This window comes from Neovison vison, chromosome 6 (assembly GCF_020171115.1).
Source record: "Neovison vison isolate M4711 chromosome 6, ASM_NN_V1, whole genome shotgun sequence".
In the NCBI taxonomy this organism is placed as follows: Eukaryota; Metazoa; Chordata; class Mammalia; order Carnivora; family Mustelidae; genus Neogale; species Neogale vison.
The window spans coordinates 125,553,122-125,574,114 of record NC_058096.1 but is presented as its reverse complement, the minus strand read 5'-3'; the positions used below and the strand labels follow the sequence as shown (position 1 = coordinate 125,574,114).

Here is a 20,993-nt window from a genome sequence, read left to right as displayed (position 1 = left end):
GCCTTCGGCTCAGGTCATGATCTCAGGGTCCTGGGATCGAGCCCCGCATCAGGCTCTCTGCTCAGCAGTGAGCCTGCTTCCCCTTCTCTCTGCCTGCCTCTCTGCCTGCTTGTGATCTCTCTCTCTCTCTCTCTTTCTGTCAAATAAATAAATAAAATCTTTAAAAAAAAAAAAGAAATAAAAAGCACAGAATGTGCCTTCTGTCTAAAAGAAATCTAGTATCAACGAGGTTGGGTCAAAAGTGTATAATACTAGCATGAAGAAGAAGAATACTAGCATGAAGAGTTTCCAGGAGTTAATAACAACATCTGAAAAAAGAGAGGACAGTCATAAACAAACAAAAAATCGTATTGCTTATCACTGGAAATTCATAAGGGCATCAACTCCTTACTCCAAAGTGGGAATTAAAATGAAAAAACTGAGCAGTAATTCTACCTTCCCTGTAACAAACCACACAATGCAACCAAATAGCCCCTAGTCAATAGGAAAGGTTCTTTTTTCAGAAGAATTCCATGGGGGAATGGGGGAAACAAAAGAATTGAAAAATCACCATCTTGCAAAATCATCAGAAGGAACTATGGGGAATTCTATAGTGGAAGGATCAAGGATCAATGATTTAACCCCCTGAACAATTTTAGCATCCTTAAGAGTAAGTCAACTGCACAATATGTGCCTCCTGACATGTTACAATTAGAAGCCTACATTATTACCACATATGAAGTATTTTGCCAAAAATATTTTTATCTGAATTTAGTCCTAACTTCCAGTTTAGACACATAGAGGAGACAAAAGAATAAACTAAATGACAAAATAAGGAAGCAAAATATAGCATGAACTTCTCCAGGCCAAATAACCAGTTTCTTCCTTGGTGGGGCATGGAGGTGGGAAAGCAGAGAAGAGGGGGAGGAAGAAGACTCATCCAGTTTATAAGAGATATAACTATTCCCAAGAAAAAAATGTTTTAAAAACTGATAATAAATCTACATATCAATTTATGTAGGGAACATTACTGTCGATCCAAGATGGTATGAGGAACTCTTTTGCAGAGATAAGCAAACACTCTGTTTTGAGTGACAATCCGTTCTTCCTCCTCCTTTGTTAATCTATAGATATCCTTTTGCAAAGAAGCAATAGTCTCTTGTTGTTCCATTCGTTTTTTCTTATAGTGTTGACATTTTGCCTGTAAGAAAGTTTTCAAAAAAATATAATTATGATATGTACATCTAGGACATGGTGTCCTAACAATATTGTACAAAAAGCTGTCTTCACAGTTTCTATTGGGATGCTTCAGTTAAGAACTTCAAGAACTGTTTTTATGGGGCGCCTGGGTGGCTCAGTGGGTTAAGCCGCTGCCTTCGGCTCAGGTCATGATCTCAGGGTCCTGGGATCGAGCCCCGTATCGGGCTGTCTGCTCAGCAGGGAGCCTGCTTCCTCCTCTCTCTCTCTGCCTGCCTCTCTGACTACTTCTGATCTGTCAAATAAAGAAAAATCTTTAAAAAAAAAAAAAAAGAACTGTTTTTATTTTTATTTATTATTTTTTAAAATTTTTTATTTTTTATAAACATATATTTTTATCCCCAGGGGTACAGGTCTGTGAATCGCCAGGTTTACACACTTCACAGCACTCACCATAGCACATACCCTCCCCAATGTCCATAACCCCACCCCCCTTCTCCCAACACCCCCTCCCCCCAGCAACCCTCAATTTGTTTTGTAAGATTGAGAGTCACTTATGGTTTGTCTCCCTCCCAATCCCATCTTGTTTCACTTATTCTTCTCCTACTCACTTAAGCCCCCATGTTGCATCACCACTTCCTCATATCAGGGAGATCATATGATAGTTGTCTTTCTCCGCTTGACTTATTTCGCTAAGCATGATATGCTCTAGTTCCATCCATGTTGTCACAAAGGGCAAGATTTCATTTCTTTTGATGGCTGCATAGTATTCCATCGTGTATATATACCACCTCTTCTTTATCCATTCATCTGTTGATGGACATCTAGGTTCTTTCCATAGTTTGGCTATTGTGGACATTGCTGCTATAAACATTCGGGTGCACGTGCCCCTTCAGATCACTACATTTGTATATTTAGGGTAAATACCCAGTAGTGCAATTGCTGGGTCATAGGGCAGTTCTATTTTCATATTCATTTATTTTTTTAAAGATTTTATTTATTTGACAGACAGAGATCACAAGCAGGCAGACAGGCAGGCACAGAGAGAGGAGGAAGCAGGCTCCCTGCGGAGCGGGGCCTGATCCCAGGACCCTGAGATCATGACCCGAGCCGAAGGCAGAGGCTTTAACCCACTGAGCCACCCAGGTGCCCCAAGAACTGTTTTTAAATGGATGCAAGCTCCAAGAACATTAATAAGCCATGAACACCAAAAATACAATGTAAAATAGGAAAAATTAGTTTATAATTAATCACATGCATTCAAGTTTTTATAATAAGTAAAGGAACTCCATAAAACTGATATAATTTCGTGTATAGGTTTAGATGAAAATAATAATCAGGAAGGAATTTTAAGAATGTTAAAAAGAAACAAGATTAGAAACAAACTAAGGGTTTCAGAGGGGAGAGGGGTTAGGGAATGGGGAAACCAGATGATGGGCATTAAGAAGGGCACATGTGATGATGAGCACTGGGTGTTATATGCAACTAATTAATCGCTGAACAGTACATCAAAAACTAATGATGTACTATATGCTGGCTAATGGAACATAATTTTTTAAAAAAGCATAACATAAAAGAGAAGAAAAAAGAAATCTGATTTAAAATTCAGATTCTTTTTTTTTTTTTAGATTTTATTTATTTATTTGAGAGAGAGAGAGAGACAGCAAGAGAAGTAACACAAGCAGGGGGAGTGGGAGAGGGAAAAGAAGACTTCTGGCCAAGCAGGGAGCCCACTGCAGAGCTCGATCCCAGAAGCGTGGGATCATGACCTGAGCCAAAGGCAGAGGCTTTAACCCACTGAGCCACCCAGGCGCCCCTAAAATTTAGATTCTTAAGTGATCAATGATAATTCGGATTTTAGATGGCTTGATCAACTTAGGCAATCATGTAATATGGAAGACAGTAAACTCAGAGTAACTCCCTAATGAGGATTTATTATTAAGAAATAATATATACCCCAAGATTTATAAGGAATAAATAAATTATATATTATATTCTAAATATATATTTACATATAAATTTGTATTCCTTATATTAATATAAGGAATATAAATCTTGGACACTCTCTGGTCTTCAATGAAATATCACTGGCCTGGTGTTTCCTTTATTCCCTAGCTTCAATCCTTCAATGTCCCTTGAAAGCTCATTATCAAGAGCACCATCATTGTTGTTGTTTTAAAGATGTTTATTTATTTATTTGACAGAGAGAGATCACAAGTAGGCAGAGAGTCAGGCAGAGAGAGAGAGGGGGAACTAGGCTCCCTACCAAGCAGAGAGCCCAATGCGGGGCTCGATCCCAGGACCCTGGGATCATGACCTGAGCCAAAGGAGAGGTTTAACCCACTGACCCACCCAGGCACCCCCATCATTGTTGTTATTGATACACTTTTTATTAAGTTCGGTGAGAAACCCCATCCCCATCTAATCTCCATATAACTAAGACATACTATACTAAGTTATACTCCATATAACTAAGACATATTTTTAGAAGAGAATGCCTTGTCTAAGCACATGTTCACCTGCCCATAGTGACAAGTTACTGAGACTTAGATAACCACAAGAGGGAAAGGGGACTCGGCTTCTGATATCATAACAATTCCCAGTAACCAGTGATCATCTGCCTCAGCCCCAACTTGGAAGCCAGGTATTTGCTGTATAGCCAAGTGATGTGGGTCCCTGTTCCACCTGTAACTATACATTAGCCATAAAACCAGAATAATTTACTTTTTCAAGGTTGCAGGAATAAGAGCAATATACAAGAATCAACTGTATCTCTCCTAAATTATTCTATGACGCCAACAATACCCTGATACCAAGCCAGACAACACAATACAAAAGAACCACAAAACAATATCCCTTATAAACTCTAACGCAGATAATCCCTAACAAAATACTAGCAAATCAAATCCAGCAGCATATTAAAAGGACTGTACACCAGGACCAAGTGAGATTTATTCTTGGAATGCAAGAATGACTCAACATATGAAAAACAGGGGTGCCTGGGTGGCTCAGATGGTTAAACATTTGCCTCTGGCTCAAGTCATGATTTCTAGGTCCTGGGATCAATCCTCATGTCGGGCTCCCAGCTCAGCTGGAGTCTGCTTCTCCCTCTCCTTCTCCCCCTGCTCATTCTCTCTTTCAAATGAATAAATAAAATCTTTTTTAAAAAAAAAAACTAAGAAAAATCAGTGTAGTACACATTAACAAAATGAAGAAAAAGCACAGGATCATCTCAATTGATACAGAAAAAGCATTTGACAAAATCCAATACCTTTCATGAAAAAATGCTCAACAAACTAGGAATAAAAGGAAACAATCTAAACATAATAAAAAAAGCCATTTACAAACACAGTGAACCTCATACTCAGTAGAGAAAGACTGAAAGCTTTTTCTCTAAGATCAGAAACAAGGTAAAGATGCTTGCACTTGGTATTCCACATAGTACTGAAGTCCTAGTCAGACTAATCAGCCAAGAAAAAGAAATAAAAGGCATCCATTTCGGAAGGAAGTAAAATTATGTTTGCAAATGATATGGTCTTATATGCAGAAAATCTAAAATGTCCACAAACAAAAAAAACAAAGCAAAATAAAAAACGAAAACAAAAAACATCAAAAAAGTGTGAGAACTAATGAATGAATTCAGCAAAGTAGCAGTATATGAAGCCAACACAGAAAAATGAATTGCATTTCTATACACTAACAATGAACAATCCAAAAGGGAAATTAAGAAAACAATTCCCGGGATGCCTGGGTGGCTCAAGCAGTTAAATGTCCAACTCTTGATCTCAGGTCATGACCTCAGGGTTATGGGATCAAACCCCATGTTGGGCTCCATGTTCAACAAAAGTCTACTTGAGATTCTCTCTCTTCCTCAGCCCCTACCCCCTTCACTCTCTATCTCTCTCAAAATAAGTAAATAAATATTTTTCAATTGCATTTACAAAGCATCAAAAAGAATAAAATAGAAATAAACCAAGAAGTCAAGAGACTTATACACTGAAAATTATAAAAGGCTGCTGAAGGAAAGTAAATAAGGCACAAATGAATGGAAAGACTCTGTGTTCACAGGCAGGAAGACTTAATATTGTTAAGAGGTCAATATTACCCAAAGTGATCTACAGATTCAACGAGACTCCTACCAAAATCCTAATGACTTTTTTTTTGCGGACACAGAAAAATCTGTCCTAAAAACAATCTTGAAAAGGAACAAAGTTAAAGCTCTCACACTTCCTGATTTCAAAGCTTACTACAAAACTACAGTAATCAAAACAGTGTGATACTGAAATAGACAGATGTATATACTAATGGAGTAAAATAGAGAGCCCAAAAATAATCCTGTGGATATATGATCACACTATTTTCATCAAGGATATGTAGACCATTCAATAGGAAAAGAACAGGCTTTGTTCAACAAATAATGTTGGAAAACCGGGTATCTACATGCAAAAGAATTAAGGTGGACCCTTATCTAACACCATATTACAAAAATTAATTTAAAATGGATCAAAGAGGGGCACCTGGGTGGCTCAACGGGTTAAGCCTCTGCCTTCGGCTCAGGTCATGATCCCAGGGTCCTGGGATCGAGCCCCACATCGGGCTCTCTGCTCCATGGGGAGCCTGCTTCCTCCTCTTTCTCTCTGCCTGCTTCTCTCCTTACTTGTGATCTCTGTCTGTCAAATAAATAAATAAAATCTTTAAAAAAATAAAATAAAATGGATCAAAGATCTAAATATATGAAATAAAACTTGAAAACTCTTAGAAGAAAGCATAAGACAACAGCTTCAGGACACTGGATTTAGCAATCATTTCTTGGATAGGACAAAAAAAGCATAAGCAAGAGAAAAAAAAAATAGACAAACTAGACTTCATCCAAATTTAAAACATTTGTGCATCAAAGGACACAATCAACAGAGTAAAAGGACAACCTACGGTAAGAGAGAAACTATTTTCAAATAATATATATGATAAGGAGTCAATATCCAGAATAAAGAACTCTGAAACAAAATCCAATTGAAAAACAAGGAAAGGGGGGTGCCTGGGTGGCTCAGTGGGTTAAAGCCTCTGCCTTCGGCTCGGGTCATGATCTCAGGGTCCTGCGATCGAGCCCCACATCATGCTCTCTGCTCAGCAGGGAGCTTGCTTCCTCCCTCTCTCTGCCTGCCTCTCTGCCTCCTTGTGATCTCTGTCTGTCAAATAAATAAATAATTCTTTTTAAAAAAGCAAACAAACAAACAAGGAAAGGACTTGCATAGACATTTCTCTAAAGAACATACACAAATGACCAATAAGCACCTGAAAAGAATGCTCAACATCACTATCAGAAAGATGCAAATCAAAACCAGAATGAGGGGTGCCTGGGCGGCTCAGTGGGTTAAAGCCTCTGCCTCCGGCTCAGGTCATGATTCCAGGGTCCTGGGATTGGGCCCTGCATCCGGCTCTCAGCTCAGCAGGGAACCTGCTTCCTCCTCTCTCTTTGCCTGCCTCTCTGCCTACTGGTGATCTCCGTCTGTCAAATAAATAAATAAATAAAATCTTCAAAAAAAAAAAAAAAACAACACCAGAATGAAATAACTCTTCACACCCATTAGGACTATTACTATTGAAAACACAACAAAATAAAGAATAACAAGTGTTGGTAAGGACGTGGAGAAACTGAAACTTTAGTACATTGCTAGTGGAAATGTCAAATGGTGCAGCAACTCCAGAGAATATACTGCAGTTCCTCAAAAAAAAAAATTGAACATAAAATTACCATATGACCAACAAATTCCACTTCTGGATATATACCAAAAGAACTGAAACCAGGGACTTGAATAGCCCTTTGTATACCCATGTTCATAGCAGTTTTATTCACAATAGCCAAAGGTGAAAACAATCTAAGCATCTATTGATGGATGAATGGATAAACAAGATGTGGTATATGTACACAAAATAATGTTATTTGACTTTTAAAAGAAAGGAAATTCCTCATATCAGGGAGATCATATGATAGTTGTCTTTCTCCGCTTGACTTATTTCGCTAAGCATGATACGCTCTAGTTCCATCCATGTTGTCGCAAATGGCAAGATTTCGTTTCTTTTGATGGCTGCATAGTATTCCATTGTGTATATATACCACCTCTTCTTTATCCATTCTTCTGTTGTTGGACATCTAGGTTCTTCCCATAGTTTGGCTATTGTGGACATTGCTGCTATAAACATTCGGGTGCACGTGCCCCTTTGGATCACTACATTTGTATCTTTAGGGTAAATACCCAGTAGTGCAATTGCTGGGTCATAGGGCAGTTCTATTTTCAACATTTTGAGGAACCTCCATGCTGTTTTCCAGAGTGGTTGCACCAGCTTGCATTCCCACCAACAGTGTAGGAGGGTTCCCCTTTCTCCGCATCCTCACCAGCATCTGTCATTTCCTGACTTGTTGATTTTAGCCATTCTGACTGGTGTGAGGTGATATCTCATTGTGGTTTTGATTTGTATTTCCCTGATGCCGAGAAGTGGTGATGCAACATGGGGGCTTAAGTGGGTAGGAGAAGAATCCATGAAACAAGATGGGATAGGGAGGGAGACAAACCATAAGTGACTCTTAATCTCACAAAACAAACTGTGGGTTGCTGGGGGGAGGGGGGGTTGGGAGAAGGGGGGTACGGTTATGGACATTGGGGAGGGTATGTGCTTTTGGGTAAATTGGAAGGGGAGGTGAACCATGAGAGACTATGGACTCTGAAAAACAATCTGAGGGGTTTGAAGTGGCGGGGGGGTGGGAGGTTGGGGTACCAGGTGGTGGGTATTATAGGGGGCACGGCTTGCATGGAGCACTGGGTGTGGTGAAAAAAATAATGAATACTGTTTTTCTGAAAATAAATAAATTGGGGAAAGAAAAAAAAGAAAGGAAATTCCAACACATGCTACAACATGGATAAATATTGAAGACATTTTGCTAAAATGAAATAATTCAGTCACAGGAGGACAAATATTGTATGATTCCACTTATATGAGACAAGGTATCTACAATAGTCAAATAACAAGACAGAAAGTAGAATGGTAGTTGCCAAGAGTTGCAGAGAGCAAAGAATGAAGAGTTACTGTTTAAAGAGGATGGAGTTTCAGTTTGGGAAGATGAAAAAAGTTCTGTTGATGGATGGTAAGGACAGATGCACAACATGAATGCACTTAATGCCACTGAAGTGTATACTTTTAAATGGTAAAGTTTATGTTAAGTATAATTTACAACAGATAAAGGGGGAAATCCAATTTCTCTGTATATACTAGCAATGAACAGTAAGAAATTAAACAAAATTAAAGTATCTGGCTTCAGGTGGAAGAGCGTGTGACTCTTGATCTAGGGGTCATGAGTTTGAACCCCACAGTGAGTGTAGCAATTAATTAAAAATAAAATCTTTGGGGTGCCTGAGTGGCTCAGTGGATTAAGCCACTCCTTTGGCTCAGGTCATGATTTCAGGGTCCTGGGATCGAGCCCCACATTGGGCTCTCTGCTCCATGGGGAGCCTGCATCCCCCTCTCTCTCTGCCTGCCTCTCTGCCTACTTGTGATCTCTCTGTCAAATAAATAAATAAAACCTTAAAAAAAAAAAAATCTTTAGGGTGCCTGGGTGGCTCAGTCAGTTAAGTGTCTACCTTCAGCTCAGGTCATGACCCCAGGATCCAGGTTCCGAATCCTGCATCCGGCTCCCAATTACTGGGGAGTCTGCTTCTCCCTCGACCCCTCCCCACTGTTCATGATCTCTAAAAAATTAACTAACTAAAATAAACTAAAAATCTTTAGAGGCACCTAAGTGGTTCTGTCAGTTAAGCATCTGCCTTCAGCTCAAGTCATGATCCCAAGGTCCTGGGATTAAGCCCCATTTGGGGTCCCTGTGGGGGAGTCTGCCTCTCCCTCTCCCTCTTCCACTCCCCTTACTTGTGCTCTCTCGCTCTCCATCTCTCTGAAATAAATATTTGAAAAAAATCTTAAAAAATTAAATAGAAAGTACAATCATTTACAATACTATTAAAATACTGAATACTTAGAGATAAATCTGTTAAAGCATATGAAAGACCAGCATACTCCAAATTCCAAACACTACTAAGAGGGGGCACCTGGGTGGCTCAGTCTGTTAAGCATCTGACTCTTGATCTCAGCCCAGGTCTTGATCTCAGGGTCCTAAGGTTAAACCCTGTGTAAGGCTTAAAACAACACCAATAAAACAAACAAACAAAAAACATTGCTGAGAGAAATTAAAGGCCTAAACAAATAGAAATATCATGCTCATGGAGCACAAGATTCAATATTGTTAAAATGCCATTCTTCCAAATGGGTCTATGTACTCAATGAAATCCCAGCAGGCTTTTTTTGTAGAAATCAACAAGCTAATTAGAAAATTCACACGGAAATGTGAAAGACCTAAAATAGCCAAAACAACATCGACAAAGAAAAATGTAAAAGACTTACAGTGCCTGCTTACAAGGTTAACAGTAATCAAAACAGTGTGGTACTTCCATAAAGACAGATACATTTATCAGTGAAACAGAACCGAGTCCAGAAATAGACCCACACATACAAAAACCGATTTTCACCGAAAGTACAAAGCAATCTGGTAGAGAAAGGATACTCTTTTTAACAAATGGTGACAGGACAACTGAATACCGTGACCTTGGGCTAGGCACCACTTTTTTAGATACAAACCAAAACCATGATCTATTAAAAAAAACTGATAGACTGAACTTTATCAAATTTAAGAACTTAAGCTCCTGGAAGAACACTGAAAAACTGAAGACAAGGCACACGCAGTTTCTTAAAAAGTTAAATATATATTTATCATACATTCAGCAATTACAGCCTTAGGTATCTACTGAGGAGAAATGAAAGCATATGTTCACAGAAAGAGTAGAACACAGACGTTAATAAGTTCTATATGTAATAGTCAAAAACTGGAAACAACTCAAAAGTATACTAAGAGGTAAATATACTATGGTATATCAATACAATGGAATACTTACCAGTAATAAAACAGTATTAACCAATGATACATCCAGCAATATGAATGAATCTTGAAATAATTATGCTGAGTGAAAGAGGACTAGATACTGATTTTGACAGAGTAGGCAGTTAGCTAGATAAGAGCTGGAGGCAAGGATGGTGGTGAGCAATAGTTAAATAGCTGCCCACCTCCCAGGGCTATCAGATCAAGAATAGCAGGTGCAGAGCATGTGTTCTCCTTTCCAGCCTGTGTCCTACAATAACCTACATCATTTTCATTATATTTACACTGTGGTTTTGACTCCTCCCTTCCCGTGGGGAAAGATGGCCATGACAGTTCTGGCCAGAACGTTGTGAGACCAAGAACTCCCCCTCTACCAGCAGGAGTCCCTTAGATAACTGGAAACAACCTCAGAGACCACTGTAGCGATGATCGACCCATAACCTATGCAAACATAAAAAGAAAACACACCCCTAACTCCAGTGTAGTCGCCATCTCTGGGCCTGCCCACTCACCCATCTTGAGAGTGTACTGTCCTTAATAAACTGCTTTGTGCTTGCTACTTTCCTCTTTTATTGGAGTGTGGATTCTCATATAAATCTTTCACAGGGAATTCAAGAACCAAGACCTCCATTCACACAATACAGAATCTCCCACCAGTAACAATAGCCTGTGCCAAATAACTTGTCCTTTTCCTTCCCGTATCTCTCTTTCCTCCCTACTTTCAGTACTTATGAGGCAGTCATATATTCTGAATGTCTTGCTGACTTTAAAAAAATTTAGGTCTATTTTTTCATTTGGCCCCAAGAAACATTGTCTTATGGTTTGGTGTATTATTTCAGAAAGCTAATATGAATAGAAAGCTAATAATACCAAAAGTCATTTATGACACATGGAACTACTTGATGGAAAAATACAAGTCCTTCCTTACCAATGAACCTTCAAGTATCAGTTCTTTGCAGTGCCTGTCATACTGGTAAATTCATACATCTTATGTTTCAATAATTTAACTTTGTAATTATTTATATATCAACCTCCTTGAATAGATAAATAGATATCTTCCTAGAAAAATAGCACTTGTATCCTCCACCTCAACTCCCTCTGTCAACCAAGGACCTAGCATCTTTACAGCTCCTGATGGCTGCCTTCTCACATCAGTAAGTTGATGTGTTAAATGGTCTTGGATTTCCACATGCCCTCTATCTAAGAGAAAGGTCAAAATAAAATTTATATCTAAATATTTCCAAAATATTTCCCCCCTCCTTTAGATAGACTTTATAATTTTATAATGTTCCACTGATGAGGAAAACTACCTAACAAAGCCAACCTAAAAACACAGTATCTTAATGGTAGAGGATTTGTTGACTGATAAGTAATAAAAACAGATTTGGCTGTCTTTTCTAGAGTTATGATCAACAACAGCAGCTCTAGCACTGTGTACCCCAAGCTGGCAGCCTAAATGAGGGCAGAACAGCAACTGCCTCTGTCCTCATACCAGCACTCCCTGTGGTCTCTGACTGATTCTCTCTGACCCCGGGACGTGATATTACTCATCTGATCTTTTCAATGTTGCCAGCATAAACTGAACAGACATCTAGACCTGGCCTGATGACTACTGGTTCCTTTTAGGCAGCCTAACTCCCTGTGTGCTGTAGGTAAATACACTGTTGTGCCAACAAAACAGCTTTAAGGATTTGATGTTCATTAAGATATAATATTTTTAAAAGATTTTATTTATTTATTTGACAGAGAGATCACAAGTAGGCAGAGAGGCAGGCAGAGAGAGAGAGAGGAGGAAGCAGGCTCCCTGCTGAGCAGAGAGCCTGATGCGGGACTCGATCCCAGGACCCTGAGATCATGACCTGAGCCGAAGGCAGCGGCTTAATCCACTGAGCCACCCAGGCGCCCAAGATATAATATTTTTAAGGATCTGTAATAACTCATACAACTAAACATTCATTATCACTACAAAACGTTTATTTTCTTCTAATTATAATAAATTCTGTCATAAAATAAGTTTTTTAAAATTAGAAAACAAAGCATTCAGTGTTACCATATTGATATTTATATAAAAAGAAAAGTAGCCAAACAACTTATAATCACAAAGGATTTTCCATAAAAATGTTATGTAAATTTAATTCAATAACCCAAATATTTGAGCATCGACTATTGATAATAAAACAGGCTCTCTTAGCCTAAACAAGATAGACAAAAATATTTGCCTTCATGGAGCTTACATTCTAACAAGGGAGATACATAAACAAAACAAATAAAGTATACAGTATGTTAGGATGTTGGATGATGGTAAGAACTATAGGTAAAATTTAAATCAGGGAAGGCACGATGATGTGTGGGGGATGGAACTGGTAATGGTAAGTAAAGTACTCAAGAAAGCAATCCCTGAGAGATGGTGACATCCAAGAAAGGAGAGAACAAGTCAAGCAGTTAAGTAGGAAAAAGCATGCAGTGCAAAGGAAAAAGAAAGAACAAAATGTACAAAGGCCCTGAGATGACAATTCTGTTCAAGGGAAATATTCAAGGATGAGCAAGAACATGAGACAACTGGGTGGCTTAGTGGGTTAAGTGATGGCCTCTTGATTTCAGCTCAGGTCATAATCTCAAGGTTGTGAGATTGAGCCCTGCATTGGGCTCCATGCCGAGCATGGAGCATGGAGCCTGCTTAAGATTCTCTCACTCCCCCACCCCTCTCACAACTGCTCACACCCATGCACACATGCGCTCTCTCTTTAAAAAAAAAAAAAAAAAAGAGCAAGAATGTCAGTGTGACTGGAGTAGAATAAGCAAGGAGTAAACTAGATGAAATCAGAAGGTAAAAGAAAGCCAAATCATGTAGGACGTTAGAGGCCATGGTAAGACTTTTTGATTTTCGTCTAAAGAGGAAGGAAAGACATTAGAGGTTTCTGAGCTACTATGTTTTCACTTAGCAAAAAAGGCAAGGATGGAAACAGGGAGACCAACACATAGGTAGGAGAGAAATGAAGGTGACCTGGACTGGAGTGAAGACTAAAAAAATAAGTTTGGGCAAGAAATTCAGGAACTCCATTTTACATGTAAAGTTCAGGATACCCATTAGACATTCAGTAGCGATATTAAATAGGTGCAAGTTATCAATCTGGAATTAGGGAAGATGCCTGGACTACAGATTAAAAATTATGAATGTATGTTATGCATTAGACTGAACATCATCAAGAGAGTCAGAATATATAAGAAAGAGAAAAGTCTAAGGAATGAGTACTGGGGAATCCCAGCACTAGCTGGATAGGAAGATAAGAAGAACCAGCAAAGGAATTAAAGAATGACCAGTGGGATTAGAGGAAAACCAGAAGAGAGGATATTCTGGAAACCAAACAAAGAAGGCAACACTGATAGGTCAATAAGATAAAGGCAACTGAATTAAGCAACACAGAAGTCACCTGTGACCTTAATAAGCTGCTTTAGTACTATCATCTATGAAAACACTTAAATCAATACCTGTAAAGCTCTACACTCCTTTTGAAGATCTTCTATTATATTCTGTTGCTGGCAAACCCTATTTAGGGATTCATCCTCCAGTTCATCAATTTTGGACTTCACACTCTCCATAATTTGTTCCAAGTCATTAGCTCGTTGTTCATGATCAGCTGTGCGGCTTTGTTCTAACTGAAGTTCATTTCTAATAACAGACACACAAATGCTTCCCTTAATAATAAAAATAAATCACATCAACAAACACACCCATCTAACAACACTAAATTTCTAAAATTTCTTTGCATTCTTAAAATTTCCAACATATAGCACAAACCAACAGGAGAAATATAGGGCACCATTACATATCTAACCTAAGCTATTACTATAAGATTTACCTAGTAAAAATATTTTTAAACTTAATATTTAATTAAAATAAAAATTTTTTTTTAATTTTTTAAAATTAAGATTAAAAAAATCAAAAATTATTTTCAAGGCAATTATTTTAGAATGCATACTACTTATACAAAAGCAATTCAAAAGAGAATTCTTTCTATTTTCTTACTTAAGCTGCTGATTAGTTTCTATGAGTTCCTGGATCATGTTCTGTTGGCGTGTTGTTTCTTCCACCAATGTTTTCAAATTCTGCCTCATCCTTTGTGATGACTGTTTGTCAAAAACGATGAGATCTATATTTTTGGAATATAACACAGATGGTAAAAATAAAAGGCAAAAAATTTTTAAGATTAAAAAGCTTTAATGAGGGACGCCTGGGTGGCGCAGTTGGTTAAACGACTGCCTCCGGCTCAGGGCGTGATCCTGGAGTCCCGGGATCGAGTCCCACATCAGGCTCCCAGCTCCATGGGGAGTCTGCTTCTCCCTCTGACCTTCTCCTCGCTCATGCTCTCTCTCACTGTCTCTCTCTCAAATAAATAAAATAAAATCTTAAAAAATATATATATATAATAAAAAGCTTTAATGAAATCTTGCCATTTACAACATGGATGGAACTAGAGGGTATTAAGCTAAGCAAAGTAAGTCAATCAGAGAAAGACAATTCATATGACCTCTCTGATGTGAGGAATTTGAGAGGCAGGGCAGAGGTTCATAGGGGAAGGGAGGGAAAAATTAAACAAGATGGGACCAAGGAGGAAGACAAACCACTAGAGACTCTTAAACTCGGGAAACAAACTGAGGGTTACTGGGGAATGGAAGAGAGGGATAGGGTGGCTGGGTGATGGACACTAGGGAGGGTTTGTGCTATGGTGAGCACTGGGAATTGTGTAAGACTGATGAATCACAGACCTGTACCCCTGGGGCAAATACTACATTATATGTTAATTTTAAAAAAGAAAAGATAAAAAGTTTTAAAAGGAAAAAGAGATTTTTTACCATAATGAGAAAGAATAGGATCTAGTGAGAATAGGAATATCAAGAATAGAATCTGGTTACCTTTAAGATCAGTTCCTTTGACTAGAGATAAAGGTGCTAAGCCATGCCTCATCAACAGCATATTTATACTTTCCCATTCTGCTTCTTCCCGCTGTAATTATAAGGAGCAAGAAAAGGATTAACTTTAATATGTAAAGAGAAGAAACACCCTCTTGAATATAATTTCATTGTTTTCAGAATAATGGAAATTTTTCCCCAAAGTTTTACAATATGAATTTTTATGCACATATAATTATTAAAATTAAAACAAATTTCTAACAAAATTAGCAGCCCAAAGGATGCAAATAAGCACAAATAATTATATTACATAATTCCATACTCATACATATGGTCTTAATGGATAAATTAAAACAAAAACACCAATCAAAAACAAACAAAACAAAAAACACCAATCAAAAACCAATCAGTGAACCAAAAAGACCTTAGTGTTTTTTTTTTGTTTTTTTTTTAAACTGAATCACACCAAGCCCTACTCAAAAGAAATAGCTGCAGGGTGCCTGAGTGGCTCAGGCAGTTAAGCATCCGACTTCAGGTCAGGTCATGATCTCAGAATCATGGGATTGAGCTCCACGCAGAGCTTCTCCCTTTCCCTCTAACCCTGTTCCTGTGTGTACTCTCATTTTCTCTCTGAAATAAGTAAGATCTTAAAAAAAGTTTGACCAAGGTTTAAAAAAAGAAAGAGAGAGAGAAACACCTGCATATTAGGTCATACTAACTGAACAGTCAATAAATGCAAGTCACTCAAAAACAAGTATCACTTAATGAGCAGGGTCACCAAAAAAAAAAAAAAAGATCAAAACATCTGAATGGTCAAAACCAATGATGCAGACAAGGTCCAACTATAAAAAGGAGTCTGTCCATCTAGGTAACTGATTCTAATAGAATCCCTCTGAGAGACTCTCCCAAGTTTTGCATCTCTGATTCTAAACAAGTACTTATACCATAAACCCGAGAGGGGAATCCTAACTCTCTAAATTAAGTAAATAAAAACATAATAATAGGAAGAAAAAGATAAACACAATATTATACATAAATACCGATGAGAATAAAAATAGAGATGGTTTTTTAAAATTAGACATTTAGGGCGCCTGGGTGGCTCAGTTGGTTAAGCAACTGCCTTCAGCTCAGGTCATGATCCCGGAATCCCAGAATCAAATCCTGCATCAGGCTCCCACCTCCACGGGGAGTCTGCATCTCCCTCTGACCTTCTCCTCGCTCATGCTCTCTCTCACTGTCTCTCTCTCAAACAAATAAATAAAATCTTCAAAAAATAAATAAATAAAATAAAATAAGACATTTAAATCCATGATAATAGTTTATGTCGTTTAATGATCAATTTGAAATCACTGTGTGAAGTGACTTACTTTTTAAGTTATTAAAGTATATTTGAAAAGGTAATTTGAGTGAATTTTCAATCAAAGTGCTTGAAAAATAAAATTTACACAATAGTTTTCACTAGTGATCTATAGTATTAAATACTGTAATACCTTTAAGATTAATAATTTAGGTAACAGACAAAGTACATATAAAAGTGTTACAAAGTACATATAAAAGTATTACTCTCCACATCCAAATGCCCCTAAACATCAAAGAATCTCTCAAGACAAGAAAGAAACAAATTACCCTTACCACAGCACTGTTACTAACAGCGCCAAATCTTTCCTTTTGACTGCTGAGTTTCTTCACCTTCTTTATCCTTTCCACACTTCTCCTGCCTCCTACACTCTTTGCCCTTACTTATGTTGTAGGACTTCTGGTCACAAAGATTCATGACTCAGAATTAAAATTATTGAAGATAACTGATTTTGGAGCCAAATGTGTGGGCATCTCAATGTTAGTCTACTATGACTCATAAAAACCAAGTACTCTGTAAATAATGCTACATATTCTGAATGATCAAATGATATAAATATATATTATTCTCTAATAACTCTCTTAAGAATAATGTAACTGTTTGAAAATTCTGAAAAGCCAATAATGGTATTTTCTAAAGTATGTGTTACAGAACACTAATTAAATGTTCATCAGACTAATGTTAAATAAACAGGAAATACTGTATGCTAAAACCTATTTGTGAAGTCTGAGAATGATGAAATCATTAGATAATCTTTAACCCAAGATTTCCCAAAAATTATTTTACTAAAGAATCCTTTAAGATTTTTCATATATGTAGATATAATATTCTTTGGCACATACTTCAAGAAACACTGGCTTCAAATATTTTACATTTACCTGTTTTTCCGTCATGAGTGTGTTTGATGATTTACTGGACTCCTAGGCTTTAGGGGCTACTGGAGATAATAGTATCTTTTGTAAAATTGGAAGAAGTAGCTTGGCAAGAAAAAATATTCACGTTGCCTAAATGAAAAAAGAAAAAGTGCAATAGGTGTTAAGGGAAATTATATTTAAAAGAACCTGTAACTAGGGGCACCTGGGTGGCTCAGTTGTTAAAAGAACCTATTAGCTATTCGGCAATTTAAGCCATTCCTGTGTCTCCTGTGCCAAAACTTGTATGACTTCTTAGCTGATTTTAAGAATGATTAGAATAAACTCTATCTTAGTTCTCCTCTACAAATAAAACATTATGGGTTTTACACACACACACACACACACACACACAGAGAGAGAGAAAGAGAGAGAGAGAGAGAGAGAGAACTATTTGTTTGACTAGATAATGATCTTCTCAGGATTAGTAAGAAAAGTAGGCGGCCTCCTGCCTGCCAGGTCAGTGTTTCTTCCAAAGCATCCTTCTCCCTCTTATGCTTCAGATAGCAAAATCCAACTAAACAATTTACTATTCACCCTTAAGTCTGGCCTACGGGGTGTAGTCTTTCCACTTTATTTTCAGATAAACCTAATAACATGTTACAAAGTCTCAAATTCTGCCACTTTTGTACCTGATATCATACTACCTCTCCTTTAAGCTTTGGTCTCTTTGAACAACTCAGTCACACACAATGTTAATCCCTCCTGCTTTTACAACTCTTTCAGCTAGTTTTAACTTTCCATTAGAGAAATTTTCAGAAATACACAAAAATAGAGAAAGAATATAATAAACCCATGAATACAGCTCCAACATTCTTTCATTCTTATTTCTTCTTCATTTCTAATTTCTAATGTATACTGTATATTTTATGCTAACTTCTCTTTATAATAATTTCTAATGTATACTGTATAATTTCAAATACAAATTCTTTTTAAACACAGTTTTAATACCATTATCACATCAAATAAAACCAATAATTTCTTACTACCACTTATTACCTAGCCCAAGTTCTATTCCCCACCAAATGTTCTAAAAATGTCTTTTTATTTTTTTTCCAAATCAGGATCCAGATGTCCACATGTGGCACTCTAAAATTTCTTCTAATCTATAGCAGTGCCACCCCCTCTTTTTTGGTTGAAAAAATAGGTCATCAGTCTTGCAAAACTCCCCTTATTTCATATTTGGCTTACTGTATCCTTGTCTTTTAACCTATTTCTCCATCCCCTATATTTCTTGTAATCTGGTTACATCTAGAGGCTTTATTAGATTCAGATTCAGTATTTTCTGGCAAAAATACTTCAGAGGTGGTGCTGTGTTCATTTTATTTTAACACCATCAAAACTCAGCCATAATTTTAAAGATTTTTTGTTTTGTTTAGTTTTGTTAGAGAGAGAGGTAGGCAGAGGGAGAAGCAGGCTCTCTGCTGAGCCAGAAGCCTGTTGTGGGACTCAATCCAAGAATCCTGGGATGCTGACCTTAGACAAAGGCAGACGCTTAACCAACTGAGCCACCCAGGTGTCCCAAGAGTCAGCCAGAATTTTAAAGTGGGAAGAATACATCCTTGTAGACCAGACATAATGGTGGTTAATATCCCCAAAGAGTGTGGAGCCACATAATGTGACAATCTCCCTAACTACCACAATGGACCTCTTTCAAATCATCAAAATGTCGTCTTTCCAGATTCAAGGCCTGGCCACTCTTATCCTATTCTTCACTTTGTTAACTCATACTTGACCTTAAGATCCTGACTCAGATTTCTTTCTTCAGGAAAAACTTCCCTAATCCCATGACCAGATCAGGTCCTCGCGTTATATGTTCTTGTAGCACTATAAAGAATAAAGTATAGAGGTTTAGCATTCAGTGTCAGATGGCCAGAATGACTAACAGCTTAACTATGTAATTAGATGACATTGACAAACTCATTAACCTCTTTGAGCATTGATTTTTTCATCTGTAAAGAAGGAACACAGTAATACTTATATCTCATGGGTTAAATTAAGTCATACAACATATAGAAAGTCCTTCGAATGAGATACCTGGCATATAGAAACTTATAGATAAGTGGCAGTTTCTATATAAAAAGTATGCTAAACAATGGGGCGCCTGGGTGGTTCAGTGTTAAAGCCTCTGCCTTCGGCTCAGGTCATGATCCCGGCGTCCTGGGATCGAGCCCCGCATCGGGCTCTCTGCTCTGAGGGGTGCCTGCTTCCTCCTCTCTCTCTGCCTGCCTCTCTGCCTGCTTGTGATCTCTGTCTGTCAAATAAATAAAATCTTTAAAAAAAAAATTTAATTTAATTTAAAAAAAATTAAAAGTATGTTAAACAAAATGGATCTTACCTTAATCATACAATCATATATTAGCTTAGATGTTTTCTACAAATTAATCAGACAATCACCTCATACATCTGTTCTACATAAACATGTCTAGGTAAGACTAAATTCTATGAAATAAGTAGTCTCCTTTTGGTAATGGTGGAGTAAGCAGCTCTGTCTCCAAAGGCAACTAAGAAAGCTGAATAAAGTACATTAAATTCAGGGAGCGTGGCTGCTCACGCAGTAGTGCATGCAGCTCTTTATTTCAGGGTCATGAGTTAGAGCCCCCTCTTGGGGGCAGAGGTTACTTTCACAAACAAACAAACAAAAAACATTAAACTATTTTTCTTACAAGCATTAAAGAACTAACACAAAACCGAGGAAGTATCAGGCAAAAGAATCGAGGAGATAGGAACCCATTTTTTCCCTAAAGGCATTTGGCAATCCAAAGAAAGAGCTATGAAAATGCCATTCCCCCAAACATTTAAAATTGTTAACTGTTGGGGACGCCTGGGTGGCTCAGTTGGTTAAGCAGCTGCCTTCGGCTCAGGTCATGATCTCAGCGTCCTGGGATCGAGTCCCACATCGGGCTCCTTGCTTGGCAGGGAGCCTGCTTCTCCCTCTGCCTCTGCCTGCCTCTCTGTCTGCCTGTGCTTGCTCTCTCTCCCTCTCTCTCTGACAAATAAATAAATAAAATCTTTAAAAAAAAAATTGTTAACTGTAAAGACTACAATGTTCAGGATAAGAGTTAACTAGAAGCAAACTGTCTGTACCATGAACTGAAACTGGTTCCTCTCCTGAGTCATTTCAGTATCTCAAGAAGATACCAAATTAAAAACGATTTCAGGGGCGCCTGGGTGGCTCAGTGGGTTAAGCCTCTGCCTCTGGCTCAGGTCATGATCTCAGATTCCTGAGATCGAGCCCCACATCAGGCTCTCTGCTCAGCGGGGAGCCTGCTTCCCTCTCTCTGCCTGCCTCTCTGCCTACTTGTGATCTCGCTATCAAATAAATAAATAAAACCTTTAAAAAAAATGCTTTCATGGGGCACCTGGTATCTCATTTTGTTAGCATCTGCCTTCAGCTCAGGTTGTGACCTCAGGGTCCTGGGATCAAACCCCACTTTGGGCTCCCTGCTCAATAGGGAGTCTGTTTCTCCCTCTCTCTGCCCCCCCACCCCTGCTCATGCTTGCTCTTGAAAACATATAATCTTTTTTAAAAATTTTTTTAAAGAAAAATAGTGCTTCCATGTACCTGGCAGAAGCAAATGAAATCTTCTCTGGAAAAGGACCTTAAAATATCCCCACCAGAAAATGTTTCAAATACAACATCCAGCAAACAGTCAAA

The 20,993-nt window shown here is 38.0% G+C and overlaps 1 protein-coding gene across 7 annotated transcripts in view; it reads right to left on the bottom strand.

The window, feature by feature from the left end:
- Positions 1–20,993, bottom strand: part of CEP70 (centrosomal protein 70) — a 128,938-nt gene that overhangs the window by 67,490 nt on the left and 40,455 nt on the right. For all 7 annotated transcript variants that reach the window (XM_044252267.1, XM_044252269.1, XM_044252272.1 and 4 more), the window contains exons 3-7: positions 17,303–17,428; positions 15,071–15,161; positions 14,184–14,307; positions 13,646–13,826; positions 1,011–1,180 (exon numbers count right to left, since the gene is read on the bottom strand). In XM_044252267.1, the coding sequence (XP_044108202.1) occupies positions 1,011–1,180; positions 13,646–13,826; positions 14,184–14,307; positions 15,071–15,161; positions 17,303–17,317 (581 nt within the window). In that variant the 5' untranslated portion in view covers positions 17,318–17,428. The remainder of the gene's footprint in view (positions 1–1,010; positions 1,181–13,645; positions 13,827–14,183; positions 14,308–15,070; positions 15,162–17,302; positions 17,429–20,993) is intronic.